General features: G+C 42.9%; 1 protein-coding gene across 8 annotated transcripts in view; it reads left to right on the forward strand.

Annotated features, from left to right (window-relative positions):
• Nucleotides 1-2661: 2661 nt before the first annotated feature.
• ALDH1A2 (aldehyde dehydrogenase 1 family member A2) overlaps nucleotides 2662-14530 on the forward strand; it is a 100304-nt gene continuing 88435 nt past the window's right edge. For 2 of the 8 annotated variants that reach the window (XR_006704668.1, XM_045449604.1), the window contains exon 1: nucleotides 2663-3476. Coding sequence is in view for 5 of the 8 variants with exons in the window: in XM_045449604.1 (XP_045305560.1) it covers nucleotides 3360-3476 (117 nt within the window). In the remaining 3 variants the exon portion in view is untranslated. Of the gene's footprint in view, nucleotides 3477-4854; nucleotides 4993-6808; nucleotides 6937-14530 lie in introns of those variants that run through there. The other 6 variants (XM_045449605.1, XM_045449606.1, XM_045449608.1 and 3 more) reach the window with 5 other exon arrangements.

Consider the following 14530-nt stretch of genomic DNA (forward strand, 5'->3'; position numbering starts at 1 on the left):
GTTGCAAATGGCAAGATTTCATTCTTTTTGATTGCCAAGTAATACTCCATTGTATATATATATACCACATCTTCCTTATCCACTCATCCACCGATGGACATTTGGGTTCTCTCCATATTTTAGCTATTGTTGCTAGTGCTGCTATAAACATGGGGGTGCATGTGTCCCTTCAAAACAGCACACCTGTATCCCGTGGCTAAATGCCTAGTAGTGCAATTGCTGGGTCATAGGGTAGTTTTATTTTTAGTTTTTTGAGGAGCCTCCATACTGTTTTCCAGAGTGGCTGCACCAGCTTGCATTCCCACCAACAACGCAAAAGAGATCCTCTTTCTCTGCATCCTCACCAACATCTGTTGTTGTTTCCTGAGTTGTTAATGTTAGCCATTCTGACAGTTGTAAGGTGATATCTCATTGTGGTTTTGATATGTATTTCCAGGAAGAGGGATCTATTTACTTGCTCTACCTCACTGTGTAATGAATGCTAATACTTCCATCATACTGTTTCTTCCCTGGGAGAGCTTTTCCAGCCACAGTGCTAGAACTAGAGTCCACAAGCAAGAGATGCCTCAGGGATGAACAAATCTGTCTCATGCTTTGAGAAGAATATACCTCAACTATTTCTACTTTGTGAGTCTTTCCTGACAGTATTCATTTATCTGTTTAAATTATACAGATTCCCCTTTTCTCATGCTCAACATCTTTTGAGGTTTTTTAAAATGTGTATTTGTTTTTGAGAGAGAGAGAGAGAGAGAGAGAGCAGGTGAGAGGCAGAGAAAGAGGGAGACACAGTATCCAAAGTAGGCTCCAGGCTCTGAGCTGTCAGCACAGAGCCTGATGCAGGGCTCGAACCCACGAACCTCAAGATCATGACCTGAGCCAAAGACGGACACTTAACTGAGCCACCCACATGCCCCTCTTTTGATGGTTTCTTAGCATCTCAAGAATTAAGGTCCTTACAACCTTGAGTCAACTGCCTTGCCAGCTTCATCTGCTGCTGCTCCAGCCACATTGATGCCTCTCTCTCCACCTCCCACCAAAGCATTCTCCAATTTTTATGCCTTTGCTCTTGTGGACCCTCCTACCTATTCTGTACTCTCCTCCCCTGTGGAAGGAAGCTCCACCTTATTTATTTATTTATTTATTTATTTATTTATTTATTTATTTATTTATTCATTCATTTATGAGAGAGAGAGAGAGAGAATGAGTAGGGGAGGGACAGACAGAGAAGGAGAGAGAGAATCCCAAGCAGGCTCCGTGTTGTCAGCACAGAGCCCGAAGTGGGCCTTGAACTTTCAAACAGTGACATCATGACCTGAACCGAAATCAAGAGTGGGATGCTCAACTGACTGAGCCAGCCAGGTGCTCTCCACCTCTTCCTTTAAGGCCCAGCTCCAAGGTTAGCATTCCCAGAGAGCTGACCTCTTCCTTAGTAGAGTCCCAGATCATACGGTTGTAACTTTTTCCCACAGTCCCTCATAGTGATCTACCTCCCTGCGGGGAAGGGTTCCTGCTCACTGATGGCAAAGGCTATCCATTTTGTTTGTAACCCAAACTCTAGTAAGGCACCTTGCAAAACATGTTTGCAGAATTGTTCCACAAGCACCATTGATTCCCCTTGCTAGTATCTTCTCCCCCTCTCCCCAACTAACTCCTGGACTTCGTTTATTTATTTATTTATGTATTTATTTATTTATTTATTTCCTCAATTGTATCTCCAACTCTCCAAGCCTTAAAAAAAAAAAAAAACTATAGCTCATGAAGATATACTGTCAACTAAAATACAATTTTTGGTCATAGCGATCCTCTGTGAATTGAGATCTACCTATTGCTTAGGCTGAGGTAATTCACTCACGTAAACTTGGGTAGATACTTTGGGTTCTGAGAGGCTGGAATTTATTTCTATAGACCTAATACTAAAGTGAAATATTTTTGTCTATTTTCTACTGTTGGTTAGCATTCAGGCACTGAGTGTTAGGCACTTTTAATTAGGAAAAGTATCCAAGGGGAAATTTCTTCAGGCTCACCCTTAACAGCCAAAGAAATGAGGTTCTAAGGGCTTTGAAAATGGCATTTAAGATAAGAATCAGTAGGCCCCTGTCAAGCTTGCACTGGGAGCGAGGAGCAGACATGACCTATAAAGGTCTTTTTATCTGAAGCCCAGATTTGGCCCATGTAGCCCAAAGCCCATTCTGGGATGGAATCTCTGGATTCTTGACGTACACCTATATGCTGACCTCTAGGATCCCACAAACTAAAAGAAGGCCTGTTGGAGCTAGGTAAACATCTACATTAAAGGGGTATAAATACAGAAGCTCAAACCCAAAGGGGCAGTAAAGCGAGGAACCCAATGTCTGGAGAGACATTCACCTGTTGGCGTGAAAAACAACAGAAAAACAAAACAAGTATATCCTTGAGTTATTTGGGGGCGAGGAGAACGAGGGCTAGAAGGGGGCATCCCAGAAGAAAGACAGAGGGGCCAAGGAAACACGCCAACTCCCTCAGAGGACCGACGCCCTCATCCTGGGGCGCAGCGCGGACCGCCCGGGGCCGTCCCGGCCGGCAGAGGGCAGCAGCTGGGCGGAAAAACCTGGGCGAGGGCCGCGCGGAGTCGACTGCCTGGCGGGGATACTTAATTTTAAGTGTGGGGCGAGGAACTCGCACTCATCACTGCCTGACCAGGACCCTGCGGCCGCGGTGCACCTCCGGCTCCGTTGAGGGGAGTGGGTGTGTGCTAGGCCGCCTGCCCGAAGAAAGAGAGCGGAGGGCGCCCCCGGGGTCTCCGGGAGAGAAGGGCCCCGGGACGCGAGAGGGAGGGCCCCCTGACGCACGCCCTCCTCTGCCGAGCCCGCTTGGCTCGCCGAGAGCCGCCCTTTGAGCTCCGAGAGCTAACTCCAACGCACCGCGTCAGCCCCCGCCGGTGCGGCTTCTGGGGTTACGACCCACGCCCGACATCCGCTAAGGTGCGCCCCCCACCGCCGCCGCCCGGACGGGAGCGAGGCCGGTCCCGCTCTCGGAGCCCCGAGCGGCCGCAGCGCGGTTCGGGCTCTGGCCGTCGAGGCCGGCGGTGGCGGCGGCTTGGGCCTGTCCCCGCGGCCGAGGTAGTCGCCAGGCGCACTTGACCGTGGGCGCGGAGCGAACGGATCGCGCAACGCGGGCGGCGGGCTTTATGTAAATCGGGGCTGCGCCCGGGCGTCCTAGGTAGGATGGACCAGCCCCCCGCGCCTCGGCCCTCACGTCCAATAAGAAGAGCCCCAGCTTGACACCTGCCTATATACAGGCGAGCGCGCCCCCGGCCCGCCGACCGCGCGCACAGCCCGCACAGCCCACGCCGCGGGCGAGCGAGACCTCGGCCCGCCACCATGACTTCCAGTAAGATCGAGATGCCCGGCGAGGTGAAGGCCGACCCCGCCGCCCTCATGGCGTCCCTGCACCTCTTGCCGTCGCCCACGCCCAACCTCGAAATCAAGTACACCAAGGTAAGCGCCCGGCGAGAACCTGCCGTCCACCGAGGCTTTCTAGAACCTTCCTTCCTGTCCCTGATCTATTAGGGGAGGAGGGCGGCGTGACGGGGTCAGGGGCCGGGGCGTCCGGGGCCAGCCTCTCATCCCCGCGCAGCAGAGGGACGCCCCGTCCTCGGGATTAGGGCTTCCGAAGGCCTGTCGGGGACTCGGGAAGCCTCGGGGACTCGCCCCAACCTGAACGCGGCGCTCGGGGTCGCGGTCAACGGCTCTTCACCCACGCCGCGTCTGCCGCTGCCTCCTGATCCGATTCTCGGGGTCCGGACTGTCGCGGGGGAGGCGTCGGCACCGCTTCGACTCATGGGGGTTAGAAGGGTTCCCGCCAGGTGGGCCACGCAACCCGGCCGCTTTTCCCAGCGGCCCTGTGCCTTCAGGGGCCGCTGGGCTGCTAGTCCCCGCTCGGTCCTCGGAAGCCCGCGGTGCGGAGCGGCTTTTCGGGAGGGGCCGACAGGGCGCGCGAAGCTCGGGCCGCCCTTAACGCATTGCGCCGAAACCTGGACGCTGCCTCCCGGCGCCTCCGGCTTGGGCATTTCGTTCCGCATTTGTAGGCAGTGGCAGTTCTGCTGGACAACGCAGAAACTCTTGAAATTGGTGTGCATTAACGGCCTCGCTCTCGGACTGAAAAGAAATCATTTTTTATAACGAACCCTGACATTTTGGGTTTGCCAAGCAGGATTTGTTGCTGGGCCATATAAAAAAGGACACGCATGCGCTACCTTCATTAATGGGAATTGAATTCACTTTCTACGAATTGCACATGGAAAAAAATATATTGATTAGATACACGGGGTGATTATAAAGTTATAACATGGTGGGGGGAGAAAGATGGGATTTAATGTCATGTTCCTTGGGGTTCATTTTACAGTTCTCTTGTTTTTCTATTACTTTCAATTGATTTCTACCCCAAATTGTTCCCGATAAACCAAAGCGCGTTTCCCAGACACACAATACGGTTAAAGTTGTTTTCCATCATTCTTTACTACAGGATAAACTAAATTTGTTGAGAAGTGTATTGTTTGGTTCTGGCTTAATGGTTGAAAGAGAAATTTTTTAAATATCCGAATTTTGAAATTTTACTTGCATTGAGTTTTAGGATGCAAATCAAGGTGATTCGTGTTCTAAGTGCCTGATTCATGATGGATTTGATGTACCTGTTAGCTTTTTTAGATGGTGTGACAAATTTTTGAAAGCCATTTTAATGGGAGGTCGTTAGTGGTTACAGCCATTTAGGCATTGTTTGCATAACAATAGTACCAGTGCGTGGCACATCTCTGGGTTTGGGACCGAGCAGGGAAATACACAGCATAAACGCTTTGTTTTATGAGGGTCGCTAACCTCTCCAGCCCCTCTTTAAAGATCTTAAGATTCAGGATCTCCCGGTGAGACGGGACCCTACTCTCATACTTTGGAAGGTTCGATTTTAGTCTTAGCTTTTCATTGGGATTTTCCTCACAGCCCCGGAAAGGAGTTTTAGGTATGCAGTAGGTATTTCGGAATTTAATTTGGAAGCTCTTCCAGTTCTCTTTTTTCTCCAGCTACCCCCGCTCCCTTTTTCTCTTGTTCTCCCCCAGTAGGAAAGACAACTGATTTATAGCTAAACGAAGCCTTTAATGTGGAGTCTTTTAGCTCGGAGGAGACTTTTATCCAGTATCCACTTTCCCACTTATTGCAAAGAAAAACAATCAGAAATGAAATAATGGATCGAAACTTGACTCTTTTAATTTGTGGGGAGGAGGCGCCTTATTTTTGGTTTGACAAACAACCCTCATAAACACTGAGTAATGCTAATCTAAAGGCAAGCTCTTTTCACAAAACCTTGTTAAATCAGGTATCTGTGAAGATTCCCAGCAGCTTACTCCCCACCCCCCAGCTTTTTAGTGAGACTTCTAAATTTTCTGACACAAGGGTCTTTGGTGAGCAGCTTTTTTAATGTGAAGAGCAGAATCTGCTCTTTTGGTAGCTGAGGCTAATGTTTTTTTTTACTTAAAAGGAAAAATAAGATCCATGGAAAGGTTTTTAAAAACTCACTTATGATCAGAAGTGAGGGATATTATCTTGGTAATTTCAAGCAGAAGAATGAACAAGGTAGAATGACAGTTCGTCCTTTAGAACAGTAGTACCACATTCATGAGAGGGATTTTTGAAAGAGTAATGGTTGAAGAACACATAGGAAACAAATCCCATGTTTGTGTCACAAAGCCGTGCAGGATAAACAAGATGGATCCTTCATCATTTTTGTCTTGTTGAACGAATGCATCTTTAAGGGTATCACGATAAGATTTGTAAATGTGATTTGGGGACCAACATAAAGCCACTGCCTACGTGTAAATGTCATATTATGAGAATTTCAAGTTGCATGCATTTAGAAAACTTCGCATTTATGATCTTGCATTTAAGATCTATGATCTTATGTATTTTTCATTTTTTATGAATGGGGGAAGTGGGGGAGATTATTAGAAATAAAACTTACATCTTTGTCAAAGGTCCAGTGAAAATACTCCAGAATTACAGTTCAGTCTCCATAGATACTGAAAGGGCTTAACTTGTGCTCTTGTAGTGACTTTACATTTAGTTCTTAAAATAAGCCTACCTGTCTGAAGTTCCAGTACCCAATTTAGACTAATGATCAGTGGCAATACCATCATTGGTATAGATCTAGTTTTATTTTCTTAATGCAGCAATCTAGATCCCATGTTTTAAAAATGATTCCTTATTAAGGAATATGGGGTGTTTTTGTTGTTGTTGTTGTTGTTTTAAAGAAAAGACTGCATTAGTCAAGAAAGCGTTAAGTTTACCAACAAGAAGTAGCGAGGTGACCACTTTAAGGCCAAGACAGCGTATACTCTCCTGCTCGGATCCTCAGAAGACTGCTTACCAGCTATTGCAGGAATCTGATTGGTTTTAGGTGTGTTTCTATGAATTAAAACTTTTCTGAGTTGTTTCTGTTTCATCGGTCTGGTTTTTCAAACTTTGTATGGCTGAATATATTATCAGAGTTCACACGTTGTAAAATTAAGGCTAGCACTTTACCGACTGCCCTTAACTGCAGGCGAGATTTCTTCCAGATTCCCAGAAGGTCTTTGGAATCTTTATGTCTTTATCCCACCCCTACCTTGTCTGTTGTCTCTGTCGTCTCTTCTGTCTTTACTAGTTTCTTTCTACTGCCACATCCCCATTATACACACGTGCACACACGCAGAGGCATTGTGCTGTCTCTGTGTTGAGCATTTTTTCAGTGACAGTTTATGCCTATAATTGACAGTAACATAAAGGGTTGTGTTTTCTTCCAGCATCTGATTCTGTGAGGAGCTAGAACAGAGGGAAGAAAGGAACATTAATGGAGTACTAACCTACTAAACTACTAAACTAGAAGAGAAAAAATAAAAGACAACTGAAAATCAGAGCAAATGTGCATTGGGTAACTTCTACTTATTTGTTTGTTTAAAATCTTATTATTGAACATTTTCTATTTTCTGCTGTCAATTTCAATTCTGTCCAAAGGATGTTTGGGTGACCACTGAGTGTTGTCAGTATTCCTAACAACAGTGTTCCTTGTTAAGCTAATTGGGCATCTCCCTTCCAGGAGCTTAGGATCTTATTAGAAAGATTGATCGCCAAAAATTGTCAGCATGGCAGTAGTTCAGTTGATCAATGTAGTAACAAATAATGATAAAAAATACATAATGCCACTTACATTGGTTATAGGGTCTAATAGTTTACCTAGCACTTTAATGTGTACCATATCTGATCCTTGCAAAACCTTTTGAAGGAGAGCGAATAGGAAGAAGTAGAAATACTTGATAAGAAAGACCTTGGCCTTGACTTTTAAAAAACTGATGGATCTTTCCTGACCATAATACACTTCGCTTTTCCTAACAGTAACATACTTTTTTTTTTTTTTTTTTTGGAGACAGAGAGAGAGTTTACATCTTTATTTTTTTTCGTGTGTGTTCTTTCTGTTGCAAACATGGGGAGAATATGTGCTGGTCTACTCTTGTTAGGAAGAAGCTACATCATGTGGCTTTTGATTACCTGACTTTAAATTAACTACTTTTTATGTTCTACTTTTTTTTTAAATCAGATTCTTTTTTTTTTTTTTTTTTTTTTTTTTAAATGAGAGAGAGCACGCAAGCACTCAAGCGGGGCAGGGGCAGAGAGAGACTGGGAGACAGAATCTGAAGCAGGCTCCAGGCTCTGAGCTGACAGCTCAGACTTGAGGCTCGAACCTATGAACTGTGAGATCGTGACCTGAGCCATTGGATGCTTAGCAACTGAGCCACCCAGGTGCCTTGCAGAGATTATTTCTTAAAATATGGTGTGGGTCTAATTGTTTCCAAATCTCTAATCAAGATTGTTTTTATCATAAATTATGAATAACACCTCATGTTTATAGGAACCTCAGATTTGCAAAAGAACTGTATTGCTAAACAACTTTATTGTAGGGCTTGAAATAGATAATTCTCTTGGAGTCCTGCCCTGATGCCTTCTGTACAGGATTCTGCTACCATATGGAATCATCATTTGCTGAGGCAATTCTGTCGTCTATTTCTATAAAATGAGGAATAATAGATTTTCTATTTGAGGGCAGAAGATACTCTGAGAAGCCTGTTCTGTGTGTGAGGTCTGATTTCCTTGCAGCAAGACTTAAGAGAAGCCAGGCATGCATAATATGAGTTCTCTGTTGCATTACACAAGCACAGTGATCAAATACATCTCAAATATGAGCAGACCAAAAACATCTCAAATACCAACATATGCACTTCTGTCTCTAGTCTTTCGCAGTCAGATAATGAAATAGAAATACTGGTGTATATTTTTGTCTGCTTTAATTATCTCAGTGATAGCTTGTGGTAGTCAACAAACTACAGACTATCTGCGTGATGTTGTAAATAAAACTTTATTGGAGGGGCGCCTGGGTGGCGCAGTCGGTTAAGCGTCCGACTTCAGCCAGGTCACGATCTCGCGGTCCGTGAGTTCGAGCCCCGCGTCGGGCTCTGGGCTGATGGCTCAGAGCCTGGAGCCTGTTTCCGATTCTGTGTCTCCCTCTCTCTCTGCCCCTCCCCTGTTCATGCTCTGTCTCTCTCTGTCCCAAAAATAAATAAACGTTGAAAAAAAAAATTTTTTAAAAAAAAAATAAAAAAAAAAAAAAACTTTATTGGAACACAGACACACCCATTCAGTTATATATTGTCTGGAGCTACTTTTAGACTGCAATGCTAGAGTCTAGCAGTTGCAACAGAGACTATATGGCCTATATTTTAGGAAAAGTTTGTAAGTTCTTGCTTTGGAAAAAGAAAGGCTCTGAGTTAAAGTAGGTCTTTGTTCAAACCTTGGTCATATATGTACTTACTAGGGGTTGTTGTGAGGGCTAAATGAAAAACTGTGTGAAAGTACATGTAATGATAGTTAGCCAAGGGCTAATTCCATTTCATTTTTACATTTGTAGTTACGAATTAATGCAGGCCCGTTTTAAGAAAGATCAGAATTGTATAGTCAGTAAGGTTTTTACAAGACAGGCCATTGTTTACTATTTTAATTAGCCATGAGAGTTTAATATTCTGGGTAGCTCTGGGTCCCTTATATGTTTTCCCTACATTTCCATCAAATGAGATCCCTTGGCGGTTTCTCTACTAAGGTCTTCTCTTTACTAAAAAGTCACTAAATCAATTTCCCAGCCGGTTTTTAAAGAATCAAATTAGATATCTGACACTGTGGCGAAATCTGGCATTAATATGCCTCAGTACACCCAGGTGGCTTGCCCTAATTGTCAGATGGCAGACAACCGTTTCTGGCATTTTAAGTAGTTTGGGCAAAGGTGTTGCCAAGTCTTTGGCACATAAATCTGGGAGGTATGGCAGCATTTGCGTACATTCTCAGATGGTATATATACCTTTTAGAAATGGGAAGTATCTTAGTTCCTATAATTTAAAGCTAAAGAGACTTTTCATTGCTTCTGACTGCCCAGTTTGGCAGCTTCCAGAAAATAAAATGCAGTGACTATTTTGAAAGCCCTTCTAGCATTTCATTAATTTCTTTATTTGCTGCAACAAATCATTTCAAAACCAGTCATTTCCCCTCAAACACCAAATCTGATGCATATAGAAGTGATTGCCATAATGTCACTTTGGATAATTTTTAATTGCTTTTTCAGATCTATCTTTGAGCTCCATTCCATTTTACCTTTCAGATATATGAGATTATCCAAATTGGGAATTTCTTACCTCTGGCATTTCTCCATTGCTTGTTTGTTGGCCTTTAAGATGAAGCTATGTTTGGGGCACCTGAGTGACCCAGTGGGTTAAGTGTCCATCTTCAGCTCCGGTCATGATCTCATGGTTCGTGGGTTTGAGCCCTGAGTCAGGCTCTGTGCTGACAGCTCAGAGCCTGGAGCCTGCTTCAGACTCTCTGTCCCCCTCTTTCTCTGCCCACCCCCCACTCATGCGGGCACTTGCGCACACTCTCTCCCTCTCTCTCTCTCTCTCTCTCTCTCTCTCTCTCTCTCTCAAAATAAACATTAAAAAAAATTAAAGGGGCACGTGGGTGGCTCAGTTGAGTAGGGGTCTGACTTCAGCTCAGGTCATGATCTCATAGTTTGTGAATTCTAGCCCCACGTCAGGCTCTTGTGCTGACAGCTCAGAACCTGGAGCCTGCTTCAGATTCTGTGTCTCCCTCTCTCTCTGCCCCTCCCCACTTGCACTCTGTCTCTGTCTCTCTCTCAAAAATAAACATTAAAAAAAATAAAAAAGATGAAGCCAGGTTTACATTGTTTCCCTTCAAAATCTTAACTCTCAGTGAGTTTATTTACAGCACAGCTCTGTTGTGTCACATGATTTGGAAATACTTCCAGCCTTTGAAAATTCCAGTTGGAATAATAATTGGGTGCTTCACCACCTAGACTTTTGCTAGGCTCTCAACAAAATTTCCCTGGGGCTAAACACGGGGGGTTGTTGACCTCTGTAGAATGTGGTTAAAAATTAGAATGTCTGTGAGTGAACATTTTAATTTTTATTGTAGAAAGAACCTTTCTTCTCACTTCAGCTCAGCCTTGGTACCTCCAGAAGCAGTTATCTGCTCTGTTTCCTTTCCTCGTCACAATCTGACCTTTGGAGAGCTGGAGTCACAGTTGCTTTACTCCTAGATCTCTGGAAAGATGAAACCTCTTGTCCAGTTAAAAACTAGACATACCTGTCTCTTATTTACAAAGAATTTAGGATATCATGAGTACCCAAACACTTTCCAATCTTCATTGATTATAAAATATAAGGAGGAAATTTCCAAATAATTAAAGATTATATTTTTATACATTTCCTTGTACATACTTTTCATTCCTCTAGCCTATGTCTTCTGATTTCAAGTCCACTGACTCTTAGGGATTGTTTTTTTGCCCCAGGTCATTTTTAGGGACTCCTTAAACTTAGTCAAACAAAAAGTGGTATAAGTGGGTGGCTCTTCCCACACGTATGATGGAACCTACCTCCGGGTAAGTGGATCTTGCAAAATATTGTGGTTTTAAGTAAACCTAGTAACAGGCAGATGTAACCTGGTTCCCTCTTTCCCCAGTGCCCACAAACAATACACACACCAGATCTCTGGGCTGATGTGTGTGTATTGATGGAGTGTTGAGGGTGGGAAGGGAAAGGGGAAATAAGAACTTGCCTGATAAGATAAAATTAGGAAATATCTATAGAAATCTCCAGAGGATAACTTAAAGTCTTACTTCCCTAGGTGTAGAAATTGACTTTTACACTGAATCCTTTTTTGGGAGATCAGGAATCAGTATGACTGGTTAAATTCCCTAGCAAAACCTGAAACTAGTGACTTGCAGTGCTCATCTATATTTTACAGTCTGATCCCCAACATACCAATGTAACTTGATTTTCACAGGGAACGGTATCTAACTCTATTATTTCGAGGTCATTTTTAACTACAGCCAGAGCTACCCTTTTGCTTGTCTGAATTTATTAATTTGTTTATTCCTTTGACATTTATTTAGGACTGCTTGTGTACAAAGCATTGTCAGTCACTGTCTGGCATGAAACACCACATAGATTGTGGGGCTTGCCCTGAAGAGGCTGGAGAGGATTCCCACTTGGGTATGGGGTGAGAACATACACACATGGTGCATAATAGAAGGTGCAAATGCTTGAGATGAATGTCCTGAAGGCACCATGAGTATTCAGAAGGTAAAGAGATGTTTCAGGTTCTGCAGACCAATAGCGCTGTTTTGTAGGACATACTTGACAGACAATGAAATGTTTCAGCCTGTAGAAGATTACAGACAATAATATCACAAACACGTATAACTATACCCAGATTTGTTAGCTCTTAACATTTGGCAGTATTTGCTTCTGTTCTTTTTTAAAGAAATACTGCATTGAAACTCCACCTGTGGCTTTCCTCCATTCCCTTCTTTACTTCCCCCTTCCTTCCTCAGAGGCATGTATCTTCCTCATAGGTGTTCATAGGTGTTCGTATCTATGCGCCTGCATGTACTCATAAACAATATGTACTGTTGTTTCGCATGCTAAATTTTTTTACACAAAGGGAACTGTGCTGCAGTTTGCTTTGTTTTCATAGCATGCTATTTTCAAGATTCCTCCGTGTTACTGGATGTACTTGCAATGCTTACATTGTCCTTCGTTCATTGTCAGAGTATTCCATTCCTTGAATATATTACAATTTTTCATTCATTCTTTCTAATTGACATTTAAGATACTTCCAGCATTTTGCTATTACAGTGATGTTGCACTAAATGTTCCTAAGCATATCTCCTTACTTGCCTGGGTGAGAGACTTTTCTAGGATGTATGCTTAGAAGTGATATTATTGCTGGCTTAAGGGGTATGTGGATCTGCATCTTAATTAGGGATTGCCAAATTTCTGTCCAACACAGTTACACTAGTTGCCACTACCCCCAGCAGGTATCAAAGTACCTGCTACTCTCTATCGTCACCTCACTTCCATTCAGAAATACGGAGTTCTCATACTTCTGAAATTTTGCCAGTCTGTGTGAAATGGTATCTCATTGCTATTTGAATTTGCATTGCATTGATTTCTTGTGAGGTTGAGTATCTTTTCATATGTGTATTGGCCATTTGGCTGTCCTCCTTTGTGAGTTGGCTAGTATATCATTTGCTCATTTCTGTTTGCATATGTATGTTTTTTTTAATGATTTTAGCCTTTTATTATGTACTTGGGATTATAATTCTTTGACAGTTATATACAGTGTGAAAAATTTCTGCCCCCTTGTGCTTTTTCTTCTTCTTTTTTAGTGTAATTGTCATGTAGTTTTAAATGCAAATAGGAATATTTCTTTTTTTTTTTTAATTTATTTCTTTAACTTGAGAGAGAGAGCGCACACCTACACACACACACACACACACACACACACACACACACAGGGGAGGGGCAGAGAGAGAGAGAGAGAGAGAGAGAGAATCCCAAGCAGGCTCTGCACTGTTAGTGCAGCCCCAACAGGAGGCTCGAACTCACGAACTGTGAGATCATGACCTGAGCCGAAGTCGGACACGTAACTGACTGAGGCGCCCAGGAACTCTGAGGAATATTTGTATCTTCTCTTTATGGTTAGTGCTTTTGGTGTCTTTTTTATTTTTTATTTATTTATTTATTTATTTATTTATTTATTTATTTATTTATTTTATTTATTTATTTTTTTTAACATTTATTTATTTTTGAGACAGAGAGAGACAGAGCATGAACGGGGGAGGGGCAGAGAGAGAGGGAGACACAGAATCGGAAGCAGACTCCAGGCTCTGAGTCATTAGCCCAGAGCCCGACGCGGGGCTCGAACTCACGGACCGCGAGATCGTGACCTGAGCCGAAGTCGGACGCTCAACCGACTGAGCCACCCAGGCGCCCCATTGGTGTCTTTTTTAAAGAAATCCATTCTTATTCCAAGTTTTTCAAGGTATTCTTTTACATAGTCTTCTGAAGTTTACTTTTATTACTAAAAAATTTACCTTTCTCATTTGTGCCTTAATCTACCTGTAATTAATCCCATTTGTATTTGTTTATGTATAAGGACACAGGTAAATCTTAAGGACAAATGATGTAACATGTAAGAAAAGCAAATGATATTAATGTGTAAAGAATTTTTCAGAATTATATTCTGTGCAATTCTGGAATAATATTAGGTTCAGAATGTGTGGTTTTTCTCTAAGCCTGATCTTCTCTGTAATGGGAAAATATCAGAAATTAGTCCTACTTTGGTGGATGATTTTAGTCCTTGTTGGTTTCCCTAAACTAAGAACAGTAGGGCATTCTGTAAACCTACCTTTAAGGAGTCATTGTATAAAATGAGATATGATCATTGTAAGTTTTCCATGTCAAGAGTTACTTCCCTACCTTTCTTATACTCCCTAGAACAGAAGAAGTGCTCAAATGTTGGTTATTGTTGTTCCCCTCCCCTCACACACACACTTACACACACACCACTCATTTTTTGAAGGGGCATTACCAGGTTCACTGTGTGCTATTTGTTTATAGGACTGGAGAAAACCTGAGGGATGACAGCTAACATAATGTGAGAAAGAATTTCTGATGGACCTTTCCCTTGAATGACTAATTCCATACTGTGCTTCATTGTGTTAGCTTAGAGAATTTCAGTCATTCCTTAGCACCAGGCTTGAAAATAACATTGCTTTATGTTTCGTTAATGTTTTAACTCATTGTGTTTTAAACTCAAAGCTGGTGTTACACATTCACTTTTGTGTTTGGATTTCTAAGTTATTGATCTCTAACTCTAAAGAAGCTACCTGAGGAGGAATGAAATTCTCCAATCTTAAAACTGGAGCTAGCCCTCTTGTGCCTATTGCTTACATAGTACCTGACATTGTCGGTCCCACACTTATTTTGGGGGGATGAGCCTACATTCTCTGAATGTCCATATTACTTGTTTACACTACTCCTGAATGGTACAATTTTAGCCTTGTATGCTTATATTTTTTGGTGTAACTCCCTGTTCCTACAGTGTATTAGATTATAAACTCTTAT

Source organism: Leopardus geoffroyi, chromosome B3, assembly GCF_018350155.1.
Source record: "Leopardus geoffroyi isolate Oge1 chromosome B3, O.geoffroyi_Oge1_pat1.0, whole genome shotgun sequence".
Classification (NCBI taxonomy): domain Eukaryota; kingdom Metazoa; phylum Chordata; class Mammalia; order Carnivora; family Felidae; genus Leopardus; species Leopardus geoffroyi.